This window comes from Salmo salar, chromosome 28 (genome assembly GCF_965601325.2).
Source record: "Salmo salar chromosome 28, fSalSal1, whole genome shotgun sequence".
Lineage (NCBI taxonomy): Eukaryota > Metazoa > Chordata > Actinopteri > Salmoniformes > Salmonidae > Salmo > Salmo salar.
This window is the reverse complement of record NC_138318.1, coordinates 43,973,821-43,992,132: the sequence shown is the minus strand read 5'-3', so window position 1 is coordinate 43,992,132 and position 18,312 is coordinate 43,973,821. Positions and strand designations below refer to the sequence as shown.

Below are 18,312 nucleotides of genomic sequence, written 5' to 3'. Positions count from 1 at the left end.
TAGCCTATTGTTCTTAGCATAGCACCCCGTTTATTGCAAAGTGTGATTTCCCAGTAAAGTTATTTTGAAATCTGGCAATGCGGTAGCATTTACGAGATGTTAATCTAGAATTCTTTGAATGACAATATTATAATTTACCAATGTTTTCGAATAGTAATTTTGTAAATTGTAACGCTGATCAACCGGAAGCATTTGAAGGGGAAAAAAAATCTGATTTTCACCGCCACTGTAAAATGCTGTTTTTGGATATAAATATGAACTTGATGGAACAGAAAAATGCATGTATTGTATAACATAATGTCCTAGGAGTGTCATCTGATGAAGATTGTCAAAGGTTAGTGGATTTAGGAGATGTTTATCTTTCAAATGGTGAAAAATAGTTGATTGTTTGAGAAATTGAAATTATTAGATTCTTGCAGTTTTGAATTTCCCGCCATGGTATCTTGTGAATAAATCCCGTTAGCGGGATCAGAGCGGGAAGGGGTCCTCTAGAGGTTAATCAACAAAACATTATATTATTACAGTAGAACCAGGTGATCAGACCAGAACTCCATCTAGCTAGAACAACATGAAGAATGAGTGTTCCAAGGTAGAGCCTAATGTTGAATCCCGTGCCATGGCTACAGCCGTGTGAGAACAGTATTTAGCTCACAATAGGTTGAATCCCGTGCCATGGCCACAGCCGTGTGAGAACAGTATTTAGCTCACAATAGGTTGAATCCCGTGCCATGGCCACAGCCGTGTGAGAACAGTATTTAGCTCACAATAGGTTGAATCCCGTGCCATGGCCACAGCCGTGTGAGAACAGTATTTAGCTCACAATAGTCTGAGCAGCCAGACAGGCTACATCGTGTAAATCCGGTTCAATGCTGAAATCCAACAATACTACATATCACACAAATAATAAGCACACAAAACACTGCAGAGCTGAACCCTATACTCTATATAATGGACCTGCTCCTTTGGGGTGGATGGAAATTATGTCCTCATTTAACAGCTGTTTCAGTCAAATAACTGAAATTGTGGGAGAGGTGGAGAGAAAATAAAACTCATGCTCTAATTGGCTAATACAGCAAATGAGTGAGCAACACACAGGAATAGATATTGACACAGCAGCAACGTAAGGAGAGAAAATTAAATGGGCCAAAGCAGTAAATTGGGCAAAATAATTAGACTACAACATTACTGGCATGGATTCTGGCAAATGTTTTGCATGCAATAATAAAACAATTTCTGGCATCCTTTCTTGAGGTAACCTGTCCTAATGTAGAATGTCTATGTACAATGCCTGCAAAGACAAGGAAGAACGGATGTGACCAACGGCCATTAGCTTATGTGACAACACGAAAACAAAACAAACTGTTTTCCTTCCCTGTCTGGCACTAACACTAACTTGTATTTTCCTGACTGTTTTGACTGTCACATGGTTGTCTCACCAAGCTACCTTCAGTTGAATGACTGGAAATTACTCTGGATAAGAGTGTCTGCTAAATGACCAAAAATGTGAAACGATATCAAAACAATTTGGTATTTTCTCAGAGACATCCTAAGGAAAAAGGCATAGCTGGCAACTTACTGCTCCTCTGTGGCTTCAATACTATCCATTTTAGTGCATGTCCGTTCAGAACCCTCCATGTGGTCCTCATTCCTGGAACAGGAGAAGCAGAAAGAGATTAGTATTGCTTTCAAACATTTTCCATATTCAAACATACTTATTCATATGGCAGTCTAAATGTTGTATCTTTGTTGAAACTACAGCTTGAGAACAGTTATGTATTCTTCTAAAAACCAGTGAAAGCTTGACATGAAAACAACCTGTGTGGGGAGTGAGGCTCCCTGCTATTTACAGTTCACAAAACCTTCACAACATCCCTATACCGGAACTGTACACGTTAAACACCTGTTGGGTACACAATAAACAGACTATTGTAACACAAATTGAATTGCAACACATTAACAATGCACTCCGCCGGTCTTTCCTTTCACAAAAATCTGAAAAGCTAGTTTGAGGTGCATTTTTTTGTTCCTAAATACTTTACAAATGTATTGGAAAGAGGTAATCAAGTCATTTCACATGACATGCAAACGGAATGTACGCATAGCAAATTTCAGGTAGGGATGTATTGGAGAAACAGCTTGTTTATATGCCACTGTGCAAATAGTGCTATGCAGATTTGACTGACTTGAGCTTGGATGTAGCCTAGTATAGGCCTATTGCTTCAGCATGTGTCATACGATCATTACTTTAACACACCCCAAAAATGATGTGATACACAAATAGCGAATAGACAGACATCCATTTTTCCCCCAAAAAATACCTACAGTATCCCTGATGAAGTCAGCAAGTTATTATAACTACAAGTATTTAACAAATGAATAACTAGTAAAGAAGTGAAACCCAAAATGGGATGTGTAGCCTATAAATCTACACATTTCCTGGTGTTTAGCCTTCACAGTATTGAGATCTGGGCGATAAGGCGAAAATATCAATGCTAGGGATGTTAAAAAAAAAATGTCAATTCACTATTCAAATAGTATCATGAATTTTTGTTGGCTATCTGGATATTTGAAATACATGATTTTTTAAAAAACTTTAACCTGAACACTGCTGCACGAGGGAGTCTGGCTCTCTAATGCTGCCACTGTGGAGGGGATGAGATGGGAGCAAACAGACAGAGGGAGAGAGAGATGCCAAGGCAACTTGGCTACAGCCAAGAATAGCTAACTTGTAGCAGCTACAATGTTATTTATCATCCCATATAACAGTGTTTGTCTTGACTGTAGAAGCTATAGCTATCTAGGCTAATTGTGACCCCATTCCAATAAAACAACTGCCTACCAGCTGGTTGCTCGTTGTAGCCTACGCTCTCATTTCGCTAACTTTTAATTCCGTAATTTCATTCCATCTTGCATTGCTTTAGTGAACTCTCACTCCACTTGCTACACACAGAGCATATTTGTCGCTTTGATTGGCTGACATAAACAACAAGCTACACAGGAAGGCTACCGGTCTTTTTAATGGGGCGTACAGTGCACGTCATAAACACTACATTGAAAGGTTTGTTGTTTTATTAAATAAAAATAATCTAAAATGGTATGGTATATCCTTGCACAGTGCATTCGGAAAGCATTCAGACCCCTTGACTTTTAACACATTTTGTTACATTACAGCCTTATTCTAAAATGGAGCAAATTGTTTCCCCCCCTCAATCTACACACAATACCCCTTAATGACAAAGCAAAAACAGGTTTTTAGAAATGAGCAAATTAAAAAAATATATATACAAAACTCATATCGCATTTACATAAGTATTCAGACCCTTTACATAGTACTTTGTTAAAGCACCTTTGGCATCAATTACAGCCTCAAGTGTCCTTGGGTATGACACTACAAGCTTGGCAAACCTGTATTTGGAGAGTTTCTCCCATTTCTTCTCTGCAGATTCTCTCAAGCCACGTCAGGATGGATGGGGAGCATCGATGCACAGCTATTTTCAGGTCTCTCCAGAGATGTTCGATCGGGTTCAAGTCCGGGCTCTGACTGGCACACAAGGACATTCAGAGACTTGTCCTGAAGCCACTCCTGCGTTGTCTTGGCTGTGTGCTTAGGGTTGTTGTCCTGTTGGAAGGTGAACCTTTGCCCCAGCCTGAGGTCCTGAGCGCTCTGAAGCAGGTTTTCATCAAGGACCTCTGTACTTTGCTCGGTCTGAGAGTCTTTAAGTGCCTTTTGACAAACTCCAAGCGGGCTGTCATGTGCCTTTTACTGAGGAGTGGCTTCCGTCTGGCCACTCTACCATAAAGGCCTGATTGGTGGAGTGTTGCAGAGATGGTTGTCCTTCTGGAAGATTTTCCCAACTCCACAGAGGAACTTCGGAGCCATATCAGAGTGACCATCGGGATCTTGGTCACCTCCCTGACCAAGGCCCTTCTCCCCCGATTGCTCAGTTTGGCCAGGCAGCCAGCTCTAGGAAGAGTCCCAAGACTCTTCCTAGAGTTCCAAACTTGGTTCCAAACTTCTTCCATTTAAGAATGATGGAGGCTACTGTATTCTTGGGGCCCTTCATTACTGCAGAAATGTTTTAGTACCCTTCCCTAGATCTGTGCCTCGACACAATCCTGTCTCTGAGCTCCACGGACAATTCCTTCGACCTCGTGGCTTGGTTTTTGCTCTGACATGCACTGTCAACTGTGGGACCTTATATAGACAGGCGTGTGCACCTTTCCAAATCATGTCCAATCAATTGAATTTACCACAGGTGGACTCCAATCAAGATGTAGAAACATATCAAGGATGATCAGTGGAAACAGGATGCACCTGAGCTCTGATTTTGAGGCTCATAGCAAAGCGTCTGAATACATATGTAAATATGATATTTCAGTTCTACATTTTTTATACATTTTCCCAAATGTCTAAAAACCTGTTCTCACTTCGTCATGATGGGTGTGTAGATTGGTGAGGAAAAACATGTATTTAATCAATTTTAGAACAAGGCTGTAATGTAACAAAATGTGGAAAAAGTCAAGAGGCCTGAATACTTTCCGTATGCACTGTATGTAACAATTGCACAAGGATTTTTTAAAATTTCATTTAGAAAAAGCCTTTCAGTGTTAAAAATAGGCCAATATTATTTTTTTTTGCTTTGGAAAAATGAATACTTGTGCACATCCCTAATCAGTATTTTTCCTCAGCAATTTCTGAGGGTCTCCATTTGGAAAGCTTGCTTTCCAGAAGTTATTGTCTTGTGTTAGAAAGTTAGCTAGCAGTTCTCAGCTGTTAGCAGTTTCTTACTGGCAATAACGGATGACTGCCATAACTGAATTATTTAATGTAACAAATCAAACATTAAAATACCCTTAGAGAAGCTACAGTAGAAATCCACACCGGTGTGTGGATCAATACATGTTTCATACCCACTGAGCTTTCAGCTCTCATCCCCAAACAAAGCTGTACTGGATCTTTATTTCAAATGGGGGAAAATGTCATCAAATGAACTGACTGACTAGCTGGGGAGGCCACGGCTTAAACCAATAAAAAAAATGCCTCCTCTTATTAGCCTGGCTCTTCCAATCACAGGAAGCTGGGCCTGCAGAATACGATCTTGGATCCCCATCTAATATATGGGAATTCCAACAGACACTGGCTTAAGGGAGGTGCTAAATCGCATAGCAGCAGGGAAGTACAAGGGTTGACACAGACACAGGGCACAGCCATAGTCAGATTGGATTGACTTCTCCATCTCTAACAGCAGATTCCTAGTGCCATGCTGCTAACTGCTCCTATAATCCTCGTGTGCTTCCGCTTCAGGCATAGCCTCTTGACACAGCAGCGTCTCTCCAAGAGCTTCAGATGACGAGTTCTTCTTCTTATGTGCTTCCGCCTCAGGGACAGCCTCTTGTAACAGCAGCGTTTCTCTAAGAGATGATGAGTTCCTCTTCTTTATCGCAATATAATTATAAAATAAACAAGTCATGGTCCAGTCAACCTAATAAACCTAGACTATATAATATTTGTTTACAAACTACAGCCTGTGCGCTTTGTGGACCTACACTACCGTTCAAAAGTTTGTGGTCAATTAGAAATGTCCTTGTTTTTGAAAGAAAAGCACATTTTTGGTCGATTAAAATAACATCAAATTGATCAGAAATACAGTGTAGACATGGTTAATGTTGTAAGTGACTATTGTAGCTGGAAACGGCTGATTTTTAATGGAATACCTACATAGGTGTACAGAGGCCCATTATCAGCAACCATCACTCCTCTGTTCCAATGGCATGTTGTGTTAGCTAATCCAAGTTTATCATTTAAAAGAGGCTAATTGATCCGATAGAAAACCCTTTTGCAATTATGTTAGCACAGCTGAAAACTGATGTCCTGATTAAAGAAGCAATAAAACTGAGCTTCTTTAGACTAGTTGAGTATCTGGAGCATCAGCATTTGTGGGTTCGAGTAAAGGCTGAAAATGGCCTGAAACTCATCAATCTATTCTTATTCTGAGAAATGAAGGCTATTCCATGCAAGACATTGCCAAGAAACTGAAGATCTCGTACAACGCTGTGTACGACTCCCTTCACAGAACACCGCAAACTGGCTCTAACCAGAATATAATAGAGATAAGTACATTAGAATGTCTAGTTTGAGAAACAGACACCTCACAAGTCCTCAACTGCCAGCTTCATTAAATAGTACCCGCAAAACACCAGTCTCAACGTCAACAGTGAAGAGGCGACTCCGGGATGCTGTCCTTCTAGGCAGAGTTGCAAAGAAAAAGCTATGGCTGCGGTCCAAACACTTAAAAAGACACACCCTCGCCCACTTACCCTTGCCTTATGCCCTTGGGCGAATCCCCATCGCCATCTTGGAGGGTGGTCCAAATGATTAGCCAAACTAGGGACGTTTGCAACGTAAGCCCCTCAGCACTCGTTTTTAGTCGGCTTGCGAGTTTCCAATATGTTCACACCCCGACCTGAAACTCCCCATAATTCAATTCGCGAAGAATGTACATCCGCTAAGAAAAGTCCACGAAAACTTAAACATCAAAGTCAACCTACAAGTGTAAGTAAAAATGAATGCAAATAAGTTAGAAATTGTGCTATTAATACACATGACGGCACAAACACGTCTCGTAAAAAGACAAGTTCCAGCTAGGCAGGCTGACGTTATTTAGCTAATTAATTTGCTAGCTATCATACAGTAGACGTATATTAATAATTCTATATTTAATATAAGTAGACATGCAATCATAATTGACTGTAGCGCATCTAAAGCAACCACAAGCTACCTACCGGTGGCTGAAAACACAATCATCACGGGATGAACGAGTGACAAATTTCCGGCCAAGGGTGGTCCATTTAAAAATCATTACTTCCTCCCTCGCCCTGCAAGTGTTTATTCATCAGAAGTGTCACTTCATTTGAGGGCTGAGGGGATAGGGTGTCTTAAGTGTTTGGACCAAAGCCCATATCTCAGATTGCCCAATAAAAAGAAAAGATTAAGATGGGCAAAATAACAGACAATGGACAAAGGAACTCTGCCTAGAAGACCAGCATCCCGGAGTCGCCTCTTCACTGTTGACGTTGAGACTGGCGTTTTGCCGGTACTATTTAATGAAGCTGCCAAGGACATTTCTAAGTGACTCCAAACTTTTCAACTGTAGTGTATGTTATTCTGAAAGCATCTACCTGTGACAGGAAATTCCCCCCCCACCCCCCCATCGATTGAATTGAGCCCTTCATGCAGCTAGGTTCCAGGTTGAGCACTAAGCATTCAGAAAACCCCTCCTAATCTTCATCTGTGCCCATATATGGCATGTCTCTTCCTACATTTGTTATCTCACATTTAACTGCAAGTCGCACAGTGGTCAATATTAGCATCTTCATCAAAGTATCCTTTGTGCTGATATAATTGAGCTCACCAGCCACAGGCTCTACACATGCTGAGCTGACTCCAAATATATATTTTCTTCACAGCTGTTTTGCATGTGATGTGAAGATAGGAATAGGCTGGCTGTTCCTAGACTAGATGAGGCCTCCATATTATTGGGGAGATTTGTGGGGGCTGGATGTTAGAAACAGGGCTTTTAAGCCATAGTTCTGTAGACCTATATTGTGGGTTCACTGTCTAAGACTGACTTGGCTGCGGTGGAGTCCTCAAGCTTGCTTTGTTCAGCCTCCGTCTTCCGCTTACAGTAGGTTCAAAAGATTCAAACTAGTCACTACAAGTTTACTTCATAAGTTGGGCCCACTTCATATTAGGGCTGGGCAATATGGACAAAATATATCAAGGTATTAAAAACAAAATTGGACAGCATGATGGTATTTTATGTTTTTGAATAATAAAAGTTGTAAATTTGCTTTATGAGTAGTGAGTGACCCTATGGTGGAAACACATTCTAAGTGATTTCAATGGGTCTTTCTCCGTTCTGATTGTTTTATACTGTTCAATTCAACCAAAAATAATTTTCAGCATTTTCATAAATGTCTTTATTTCCTGCACTAATTTCAGATCATCTTGAGGTAGGGCTGCACGATATGGGCAAACAATCTAGGCCTTATTTTTAACTACTTGCGATTTAGATCAAAATACTTGGGTGAACTGTTGGAATAATTCTATAGTTAGAATATAATAGTGGGCACTTTGAATAGTGTTGTTTGACATGACAACGAATGAAAATGCCAGGGAGGAGTTACTGTGACATGGTAGGAACCAAAGTGTTCATAAGTGTTTCCTTGGTGACCCTATAATCTTTGGCTAAATGTAATGTTTTCTCATGCTACTTCAAGTAATTAACATACTCATGCCTGTATTCCTCTTTGATTTAGAAGATACCGTTGCATAGAAATGCTGATTTAGGTCTATACCATCACTGGTATTATCAGGCTGTTTAGCTAATTACGTTTGCTCTGACTCAGCTACTAATGCTAGCTAATGTACTAACACAATTTAGGCCCAACTTGCTAAGAAAAGACAAACTAGCTGTTTGCAGATGTAAGAAACACAGACTAATAGTGTAATTATACAGTAGAACGCTAGTGGATTTATTTTAAGAAGCGAAGTGAAAACAGCATCGTTGTCATCAACATTGTTGCATGTGCTGCACTGACCATGCAGACTGAATGCAAGTGTTTCGAGGAACAACAAATGCACTCCTTGAGTGACAGGCGGCAGGGCTAGGTCTGTGTGGAAAGCATCACGGAGACAGAGAGAGCAGAGAGATGACTCAAGTAGAGAACTATAAAAATGGACGTTACACACAGCGTATCACATTTAACAAACCAAACATTCAAATACCTCTGTAGAAGGTAAAGTAAAAACCCAAACTGGTCCATGCATCAATACTGGTATATCGTTAAATACGGTATACCGCCCAGCCCTACGTCATATTACGTGGTGCTAAAATCATTTACTTACATCATGGTAGTTTTAGAGACAGATACCATTATTACCCAATAGAAGTACAGTATTTACAGGATAACACATCCTTATAGGAGCCCATCTCCGCATTGAGTTTTTATTGAGCACCGCTTCCCATTGAAGTGTCTCAGAGTAGGTGTGCAAACCTAGGATCCTTTTGGATCATAATTATATGGACAGGAGGGACTTGTCCTGATGTGTAGAATGACAGTTTCAAAAAGATAGTGTTTCTCAAGTTGTTCTGCCTTTGCCTTTCTCAGGTCAGTAATGCAAATTAGGGACAATGTGCAATGCAACTGACTGGCAGAACTCTCAGAAGTTGCTCCAAACATCAGTTGCCTCCAAACACATGACATATTCCCTCTACATCCAGGACATCAAAGAGTTTCGCAAAACCCCAGAGTCTTCACAATAGATCATGGATGTATCACTCCAGGCTAATATGAGAACAGACTTATTCTGAGCCCTAAAATATGATATCAAATAATATATAATTTGTAGTCTTAGAGCTTTGTTTATAACCTTTGATCAGTTTGTAAATATATTAAATTACTGTTTGCTCATTTTGTCATCGTAAACTTCATCCCCTTTATGTAAATGAAAAGGACGGCTTATGAATACAATAATGGGATGATGTGCAAACTACAACCAATGATGTCCAGTAATATTTACAATGTTCAATTCACATTAGATCCACAGAAAGAGGAAGAGTATTAAGCATTAGTGATGGTAAAAAAATAAACGATAGTTACATATTGCAATATTATTTGTGGACAACATATCTCTCGTCTCCCTGCAGCAGACACACAGTGAGCAATATGTTTGGAACAGAAATCTCAATATCGAATCACAATATACAGTACCAGTCAAAAGTTGACAAACCTACTTATTCAAGGGTTTCTTTATTTTTACTATTTTCTACATTGTAGAATAATAGTGACGCCATAAAAACTATGAAATAACACATAACAAATCATGTAGTAACCAAAAAAGGTTAAACAAATCCAAATAAATATTTGAGATTCTTCAAAGTAGCCACCCTTTGCCTTAATGACAGCTTTGCACACTCTTGGCATTCTCTCAATCCGATTCATGAGGTAGTCACCTGGAATGCATTTCAATTAACAGGTGTGTCTTGTTAAAAATTAATTTGTGGAATTTCTTTCCTTCTTAATTTGTTTCAGCCAATCAGTTGTGTTGTGACAAGGTAAGGTTGGTATACAGAAGATAGCCCTATTTGGTAAAAGACCAAGTCCATACTATGGCAAGAACAGCTCAAATAAGCAAAAAGAAATGGCAGTTCATCATTACTTTAAGACATGAAGGTCAGTCAATCTGGAACATTTCAAGTGCAGTCGCAAAAACCATCAAGCGCTATGATGAAACTGGCTCTCATGAGGACCGCCACAGGAAAGGAAGACCCAGAGTTATCTCTGCTGCAGAGGATAAGTTCGTTAAAGTTACCAGCCTCAGAAATTGCAGCCCAAATAAATGCTTCACAGAGTTCAAGCAACAGACATCTCAACATCAACTGTTCAGAGGAGAATGTGTGCATCAGGCCTTCATGGTTGATTTTGCTGCAAAGAAACCACTACTAAAGGTCACCAATAAGAAGAAGAGACTTGCTTGGGCCAAGAAACACGAGCAATGGACATTAGACCGATGGAAATCTGTCCTTTGGTCTGATGAGTCCAAATGTGAGATTTTTGGTTCCAATCACCGTGTCTTTGTGATACGCAGAGTAGCTGAACGGATGTTCTTCGCATCTGTGATTCCCACCATGAAATATGGAGGTGGTGGTGTGATGGTGCTTTGCTGGTGACACTTAACCAGCATGACTACCACAGCATTCTGCAGCGATACGCCATCCCATCTGGTTTGCGCTTAGTTGAACTATCATTTGTTTTTCAACAGGACAATGACCCAACACACCTCCAGGCTGTGTAAGGGCTTTTTGACCAAGAAGGAGAGTGATGGAGTGCTGCATCAGATGACCTGGCCTCCACAATCAACCGACCTGAACCCAATTGAGATGGTTTGGGATGAGTTGGACTGCAGAATGAAAGAAAAGCAGCCAACAAGTGCTCAGCATATGTGGGAACTCCTTCAAGGCGGTTGGAAAAGCATTCCAGGTGAAGCTGGTTGAGAGAATGCCAAAAGTGTGCAAAGCTATGATCAAGGCAAAGGGTGGCACTTCGAATAATCTAAAATATATGTTTTGATTTGTTTAACACTTTTTTGGTTACTATATGATTCCATATATGTTATTTCACTCTTCACTATTATTCTACAATGTAGAAAATAGTAAAAATAAAGAAAAACCCTTGAATGAGTAGGTGTGTCCAAACTTTTGACTGGTACTGTATTTAGAATCGTAAGAATCACAACACATATATAATCGTAAGAATAACAATACATACAGTACCGTAAGAGTCGCAATAAGTACAGTATCGTATCGGCACCTTAGTAAAGCGATAATATCGTATCGTGAGGGCCCTGGCAATTCCCGGCCCGAGTAAGCAAACAGTAGTATATGAGAGTGTCTTTTCTTAAACTCTTTCCCCATGCAGCAGATAATTGGTCTGATAAACAATGTTTATGCACCCATAGTACTGAAAACACTGAGGGGAAAAAGACCTACAGTATTTCAGCATTCATTACCTTGATCTCTACACCATGTGATTGGCCTAAATACTGGGTGGATAAAGGCAATAATGTAAGAATATTGGTCATTTTGACTTAAAGGGGGGACAATTCCCTCTAGTTTACACTACTCTTCCCCGACTTATATCAAAACATTTTTAGAGTGAGGTTGAAAGGGATGTGGTCATGAAAGTAATGTTTCTTATTCAGTCTATAGCAGGGACTTCAGGTTATTTGGAGAACCATGGCCTATTGAAAATGGAGGACACATGGGGACAGAAACCAGAAAGGGAGGTTTGACGTACCAGAGGCATTTACAACAACCACACCAGCACATGCAGCAGTTGTTGGGTCGTGGGTGGCCAGGCGCCTGGGGAGGTCCTTCAATGTGTGGCTGCTGCCGTTTTCTCATGTCAACTCCGCTTAAACTTCGGGGCTGTGGAGGAAACCAAAACACGTTGGTTAGGGACAATCCTATCTTCCTCATAGATGGATGAATATCACAACATTGGTTAGGGATAGTGATGCACTGATATCACATTTTTGGCCGATACCGATATCCGATATTTTCCTTGCCAAAAAACAAACAATACTGATAACCAATATTGAAAATTTTGTCGGCCTTTTAAGCATTCCAGTACAGTTAAATACACACACACACACACACCACACACACACACAACTGTCTAAGGCACTGCATCTCAGTGCAAGAGGCGTCACTACAGTCCCTGGTTCGAATCCAGGCTGTTCACCTAAATTACACTAGGCAAGTAAGTATATCATTGTCACTACCTCCACATGCAAAGACGTGACCATGAGCAAAGAATAATGTTCTGTACTTCCACAATGACAAGGAGGTACTGTCTACAGTTTACTAAGCCTATATGTGAGTAAAGGTTATATAGTCTACTTATTTGATTTTATTTCAGCTTTATTTAACCAGGTAGGCTAGTTGAGAACAAGTTCTCATTTACAACTGTGACCTGGCCAAGATAAAGCAAAGCAGTGCGACAGAAACAACAACACAGAGTTACATGGAATAAACAAGCGTACAGTCAATAACACAATAGAAAAAAAGAAAGTCTATATACAGTGTGTGCAAATGGCATGAGGTGGTAAGGCAATAAATAGGCCATAGTAGCAAAGTAATTACAATTTAGCAGAATTAACACTGGAGTGATAGATGAGTAGATGATGATGAGCAGATGGTGTGTAAGTAGTGATAATGGTGTGCAAAAGAGCAGCTATGTAAATAAAAACAATATGGGGTGGGGATGAGTTAGGCAGATTGGGTGGGCTATTTACAGATGGACTATGTACAGCTGCAGCGATCGGTTAGCTGCTCAGATAGCTGATGTTTAAAGTTAGTGAGGGAAATGTAAGTCTCCAGCTTCAGCGATTTTTGCAATTCGTTCCAGTCACTGGCAGCAGAGAACTGGAAGGCGGCCAAAGGAGGTGTTGGCTTTGGGGATGACCAGTGAGATATACCTGCTGGAGCGCGTGCTATGGGTGGGTGTTGTTATCGTGACCAGTGAGCTGAGATAAGGCGGAGCTTCACCTAGCATAGACTTAATGATGACCTGGAGCCAGTGGGTCTGGCGACGAATATGTAGCGAGGGCCAGCCGACTAGAGCATACAGGTCGCAGTGGTGGGTGGTATAAGGCGCTTTGGTAACAAAACGGATGGCACTGTGATAGACTGCATACAATTTGCTGAGTAGAGTATTGGAAGCTATTTTGTAGATGACATCGCCGAAGTCGAGGATCGGTAGGATAGTCAGTTTTACTAGAGTAAGTTTGGAAGCGTGAGTGAAGGAGGCTTTGTTGCGAAATAGAAAGCCGATTCTAGATTTGATTTTGGATTGGAGATGTTTGATATGAGTCTGGAAGGAGAGTTTACAGTGTAGCCAGACACCTGGGTATTTGTAGTTGTCCACGTATTCTAGGTCAGAACCGTCCAGAGTAGTGATGCAAGTCGGGCGGTCGGGTGCGGGCAGCGAACGGTTGAAAAGCATGCATTTGGTTTTGCTAGCGTTTAAGAGCAGTTGGAGGCCACAGAAGGAGTGTTGTATGGCATTGAAGCTTGTTTGGAAGTTAGCCAACACAGTGTCCAAAGAAGGGCCAGATGTATACAGAATGGTGTCGTCTGAGTAGAGGTGGATCAGGGAATCACCTGCAGCAAGAGCGACATCGTTGATATATACAGAGAAAAGAGTCGGCCCGAGAATTGAACCCTGTGGTACCCCCATAGAGACTGCCAGAGGTCCAGACAACAGGCCCTCCGATTTTACACACTAAACTCTATCTGCGAAGTAGTTGGTGAACCAGGCGAGGCAGTCATTTGAGAAACCAAGGCTATTGAGTCTGCCGATAAGAATACGGTGATTGACAGAGTCGAAAGCCTTGGCCAGGTCGATGAAGATGGCTGCACAGTACTGTCTTTTATCGATGGCGGTTATGATATCGTTTAGTACCTTGAGCGTGGCTGAGGTGCACCCGTGACCAGCTAGGAAACCGGATTGCACAGCGCAGAAGGTACGGTGGGATTCGAAATGGTCAGTGATCTGTTCTCTTGAGGATACAATCCCGATAACGGGATTGGTTGGACAACAACCAGTGAGATAGCACGGCGCGATATTCAAAACAAAATAATCTCCAAATTAAAATTCAAGTATTATACGGCATTTTAACCTGTTAGGGCTAGGGGGCAGTATTGACACGGCTGGATAAAAAACATACCCGATTTAATCTGGTTACCACTCCTACCCAGTAACTAGAATATGCATATACTTATTACATATGGATAGAAAACACCCTAAATTTTCTAAAACTGTTTGAATGGTGTCTGTGAGTATAACAGAACTCAAATGGCAGGTCAAAATCTGAGAGATTCCTTTACAGGAAGTGGCCTGTCTGACCATTTGTTGAACTTCTTTTCCATCTCTATCATTTACTAAGGATCTCTGCTCTAACGTGACACTTCCCACGTCGTCCATAGGCGCTCAGAGCCCGGGAAAAAACAGAATGTCGTCATTCCAGCCCCAGGCTGAAACACATTATCGCCTTTCTCAAGTGGCCGATCAAGGGACACTGGCTTATGCGCGTGACCCCGACCGCCCCCGCCTTTGGGATTTTTTCCTCTGTTTGCCGAAAAGGAGATTCCCTGTCGGAATATTATCGCTTTTCTACGAGAAAAATGTCGTAAAAATTGATTTTAAACAGCGGTTGACATGCTTCGAAGTACGGTAAAGGAATACTTAGAATTTTATTGTCACGAATTGCGCCATGCGCGCGACACTTCTTTACTATTTCGGATAGTGTCTGGAACGCACGAACAAAACGCCGCTATTCGGATATAACGATGGATTATTTTGGACCAAACCAACATTTGTTATTGAAGTAGCAGTCCTGGGTGTGTATTCTGACGAAGACAACAAAAGGTAATGAAACTTTTATAATAGTAAATATGATTATGGTGAGTGCTAAACTTGCCGGGTGTCTAAATAGCGAGCCCTTGATGCCTGGGCTATGTACTTAGAATATTGCAAAATGTGCTTTCACCAAAAAGCTATTTTAAAATCGGACATATCGAGTGCATAGAGGAGGTCTGTATCTATAATTCTTAAAATAATTGTTATGCTTTTTGTGAACGTTTATCGTGAGTAATTTAGTAAAATGTTAGCGAATTCCCCGGAAGTTTGCGGGGGGTATGCTAGTTCTGAACGTCACATGCTAATGTAAAAAGCTGGTTTTTGATATAAATATGAACTTGATTGAACAAAACATGCATGTATTGTATAACATAATGTCCTAGGGTTGTCATCTGATGAAGATCATCAAAGGTGAGTGCTGCATTTAGCTGTCTTCTGGGTTTTGGTGACATTATATGCTGGCTTGAAAAATGGGTGTCTGATTATTTCTGGCTTGGTACTCTGCTGACATAATCTAATGTTTTGCTTTCGTTGTAAAGCCTTTTTGAAATCGGACAGTGTGGTTAGATTAACGAGAGTCTTGTCTTTAAATGGCTGTAAAATAGTCATATGTTTGAGAAATTGAAGTAATAGGATTTTGAAGGTTTTGAAAATCGCGCCACAGGATAGCAGTGGCTGTTACGTAGGTGGGACGAATTCGTCCCGCCTAGCCTAGAGAGGTTAAAGATACTCTACTCGTTAATCCAATCACATTGTCCGATTTCAAAAAGGCTTTACGGTGAAAGAAAAACATTAGATTATTTTAGCATAGCACCTCAGCAAAAAAAAAAAAAAAGCCATTTTCCAAGCACGATAGCCATCACAAAACCAGATATACAGCTAAAATTAAGCACTAACCTTTGACAATCTTCATCAGATGACACTCCTAGGACATCATGTTAGACAATACATGCATTTTTTGTTCGATCAAGTTTATATTTATATCCAAAAACCCAATTTTTACATTGGCGCGTGACGTTCAGAAAATGTTTTCTCCCCATAACCACCGGTAAATAGGCACATTTAATTTACGGAAGAACTCATAAACGTTGAAAAAATGTATAACAATTATTTAAAGAATTAGAGATAATCTACTCCTTTATGCAACCACTTTGTCAGATTTCAAAATAACGTTACGGAAAAAGCACATTGAACAATATTCTGAGTACAGAACTTAGCCTTCAATGCTAAGCTATACAGTTAGCCTACAACCACGGCGTCGACAAATCTCAAAAAATATGTTCGAAATATTTACTTACCTTTGCTGATCTTCGGCGGAATGCACTCGGATGGGCACCCACTTCCACAAGAAATGTTCATTTGTTCTGCAAAGTCCAAATACATCCGTTTTGTTGACCCATCCAGAACACTTTACAATGCCATGTGGCGTGGACGCAAATCCATAGACGAAATGTTCAAAGTTCCATTACCGTTTGTAGAAACACGTCAAACGATGTTTACAATCAATCCTTTAGGGTATTTTTTAACGTAAAATTGCGTTAATTTTACAACCGGGCAATAGCTATTCATCCCAGAAGAAAAATATAAAAACGATGACGTCACGTGCATCATAAGACACCTCTCCTCAGACTGGCCAATGATTGACTGAGCCAAAATGATCTGCCCGGTAACAGCTGACGGTTGAAACCAGTTCCTAAAGATTGTTGACAGCCAATGGAAGAGTTAGGAGGTGTAACGTAAATCCTATGTCATTGTAGTTTTTCAAGGGATTCAAAACAAAAACTACATTTCTAATTTCTCCCACTTCCTGATTAAATTTTCTCAGGTTTTTTGCCTGCCATATGAGTTATGTTATACTCACAGACACCATTCAAACAGTTTTAGAAACTTCAGAGTGTTTTCTATTCAAATCTACTAATAATATGCATATTCTATTTTCTGGGACAGAGTAGTAACCTGTTTAAATTGGGTACGTTTTTCATCCGGCCGTGAAAATACTGCCCCCTAACCCCTAGAGGTTAATTAACTTGGCTTTCAAAGACTTTAGAAAGGCAGGGCAGGATGGATATAGGTCTGTAACAGTTTGGGTCTAGAGTGTCACCCCCTTTGAAGAGGGGGATGACCGCGGCAGCTTTCCAATCTTTAGGGATCTCGGACGAAATGAAAGAGGTTGAACAGACTGGTAATAGGGGTTGCTACAATGGCGGCGGATAATTTTAGAAAGAGAGGGTCCAGATTGTCTAGCCCAGCAGATTTGTACGGGTCCAGGTTTTGCACCTCTTCCAGAACTTCTGCGATCTGGATTTGGGTGAAGGAGAAGCTGGGGAGGCTCGGGCAAGTTGCTGCGAGGGGTGCGGAGCTGTTGGGGTAGCCAGGAGGAAAGCATGGCCAGCCGTAGAGAAATGCTTATTGACATTTTCGATTATCATGGATTTATCAGTGGTGTCCGTGTCACCTAGCCTCAGTGCAGTGGGCAGCTGGGAGGAGGTGCTCTTGTTCTCCATGGACTTTACAGTGTCCCAAACATTTTTGGAGTTAGAGCTTCAGGATGCAAATTTCTGTTTGAAAAAGCTAGCCTTTGCTTTCCTGACTGACTGTGTGTATTGGTTCCTGACTTCCCTGAACAGTTGCATATCGCGGGGACTATTCGATGCTATTGCAGTCCGCCACAGGATGTTTTTGTGCTGGTCAAGGGCAGTCAGGTCTGGAGTAAACCAAGGGCTATATCTGTTCTTAAGTCTACATTTTTTGAAAGGGGAATGCTTATTTAAGATGGTGAGGAAATTACTTTTAAAGAACGACCAGGCATCCTCGACTGACAGGATGAGGTCAATATCCTTCCAGGATACCTGGGCCAGGTCGATTAGAAAGGCCTGCTCGCACAAGTGTTTTAGGGAGCGTTTGACAGTGATGAGGGGTGGTCGTTTGACCGCGGACCCATAGCGGATGCAGGCAATGAGGCAGTGATCACTGAGATCCTGATTGAAAACAGCAGTGGTGTATTTGGAAGGCAAGTTGGTCAGGATAAAATCTATGAGGGTGTCCATATTTACGGATTTAGGGTTGTACCTGGTGGGTTCTTTGATAATTTGTGTGAGATTGAGGGTATCTAGTTTAGATTATAGGACTGCTGGGGTGTTAACCTGTTAGGGCTAGGGGGCAGTATTGACACAGCCGGATAAAAAACGTACCCGATTTAATCTGGTTACTACTCCTGCCCAGTAACTAGAATATGCACATAATTATTGGCTTTGGATAGAAACACCCTAAAGTTTCTAAAAATGTTTGAATGGTGTCTGTGAGTATAACAGAACTCATATGGCAGGC

At 41.0% G+C, this 18,312-nt stretch overlaps 1 protein-coding gene across 1 annotated transcript in view; it reads right to left on the bottom strand.

The window, feature by feature from the left end:
• The window catches only part of LOC106610787 (regulator of G-protein signaling 17), a 54,279-nt gene that overhangs the window by 14,214 nt on the left and 21,753 nt on the right, over window positions 1–18,312 (bottom strand). Inside the window, exons 3-4 of the mRNA XM_014210369.3 lie at window positions 11,860–11,990; window positions 1,577–1,648 (exon numbers count right to left, since the gene is read on the bottom strand). Of these exons, the coding sequence (XP_014065844.1) occupies window positions 1,577–1,648; window positions 11,860–11,990 (203 nt within the window). The remainder of the gene's footprint in view (window positions 1–1,576; window positions 1,649–11,859; window positions 11,991–18,312) is intronic.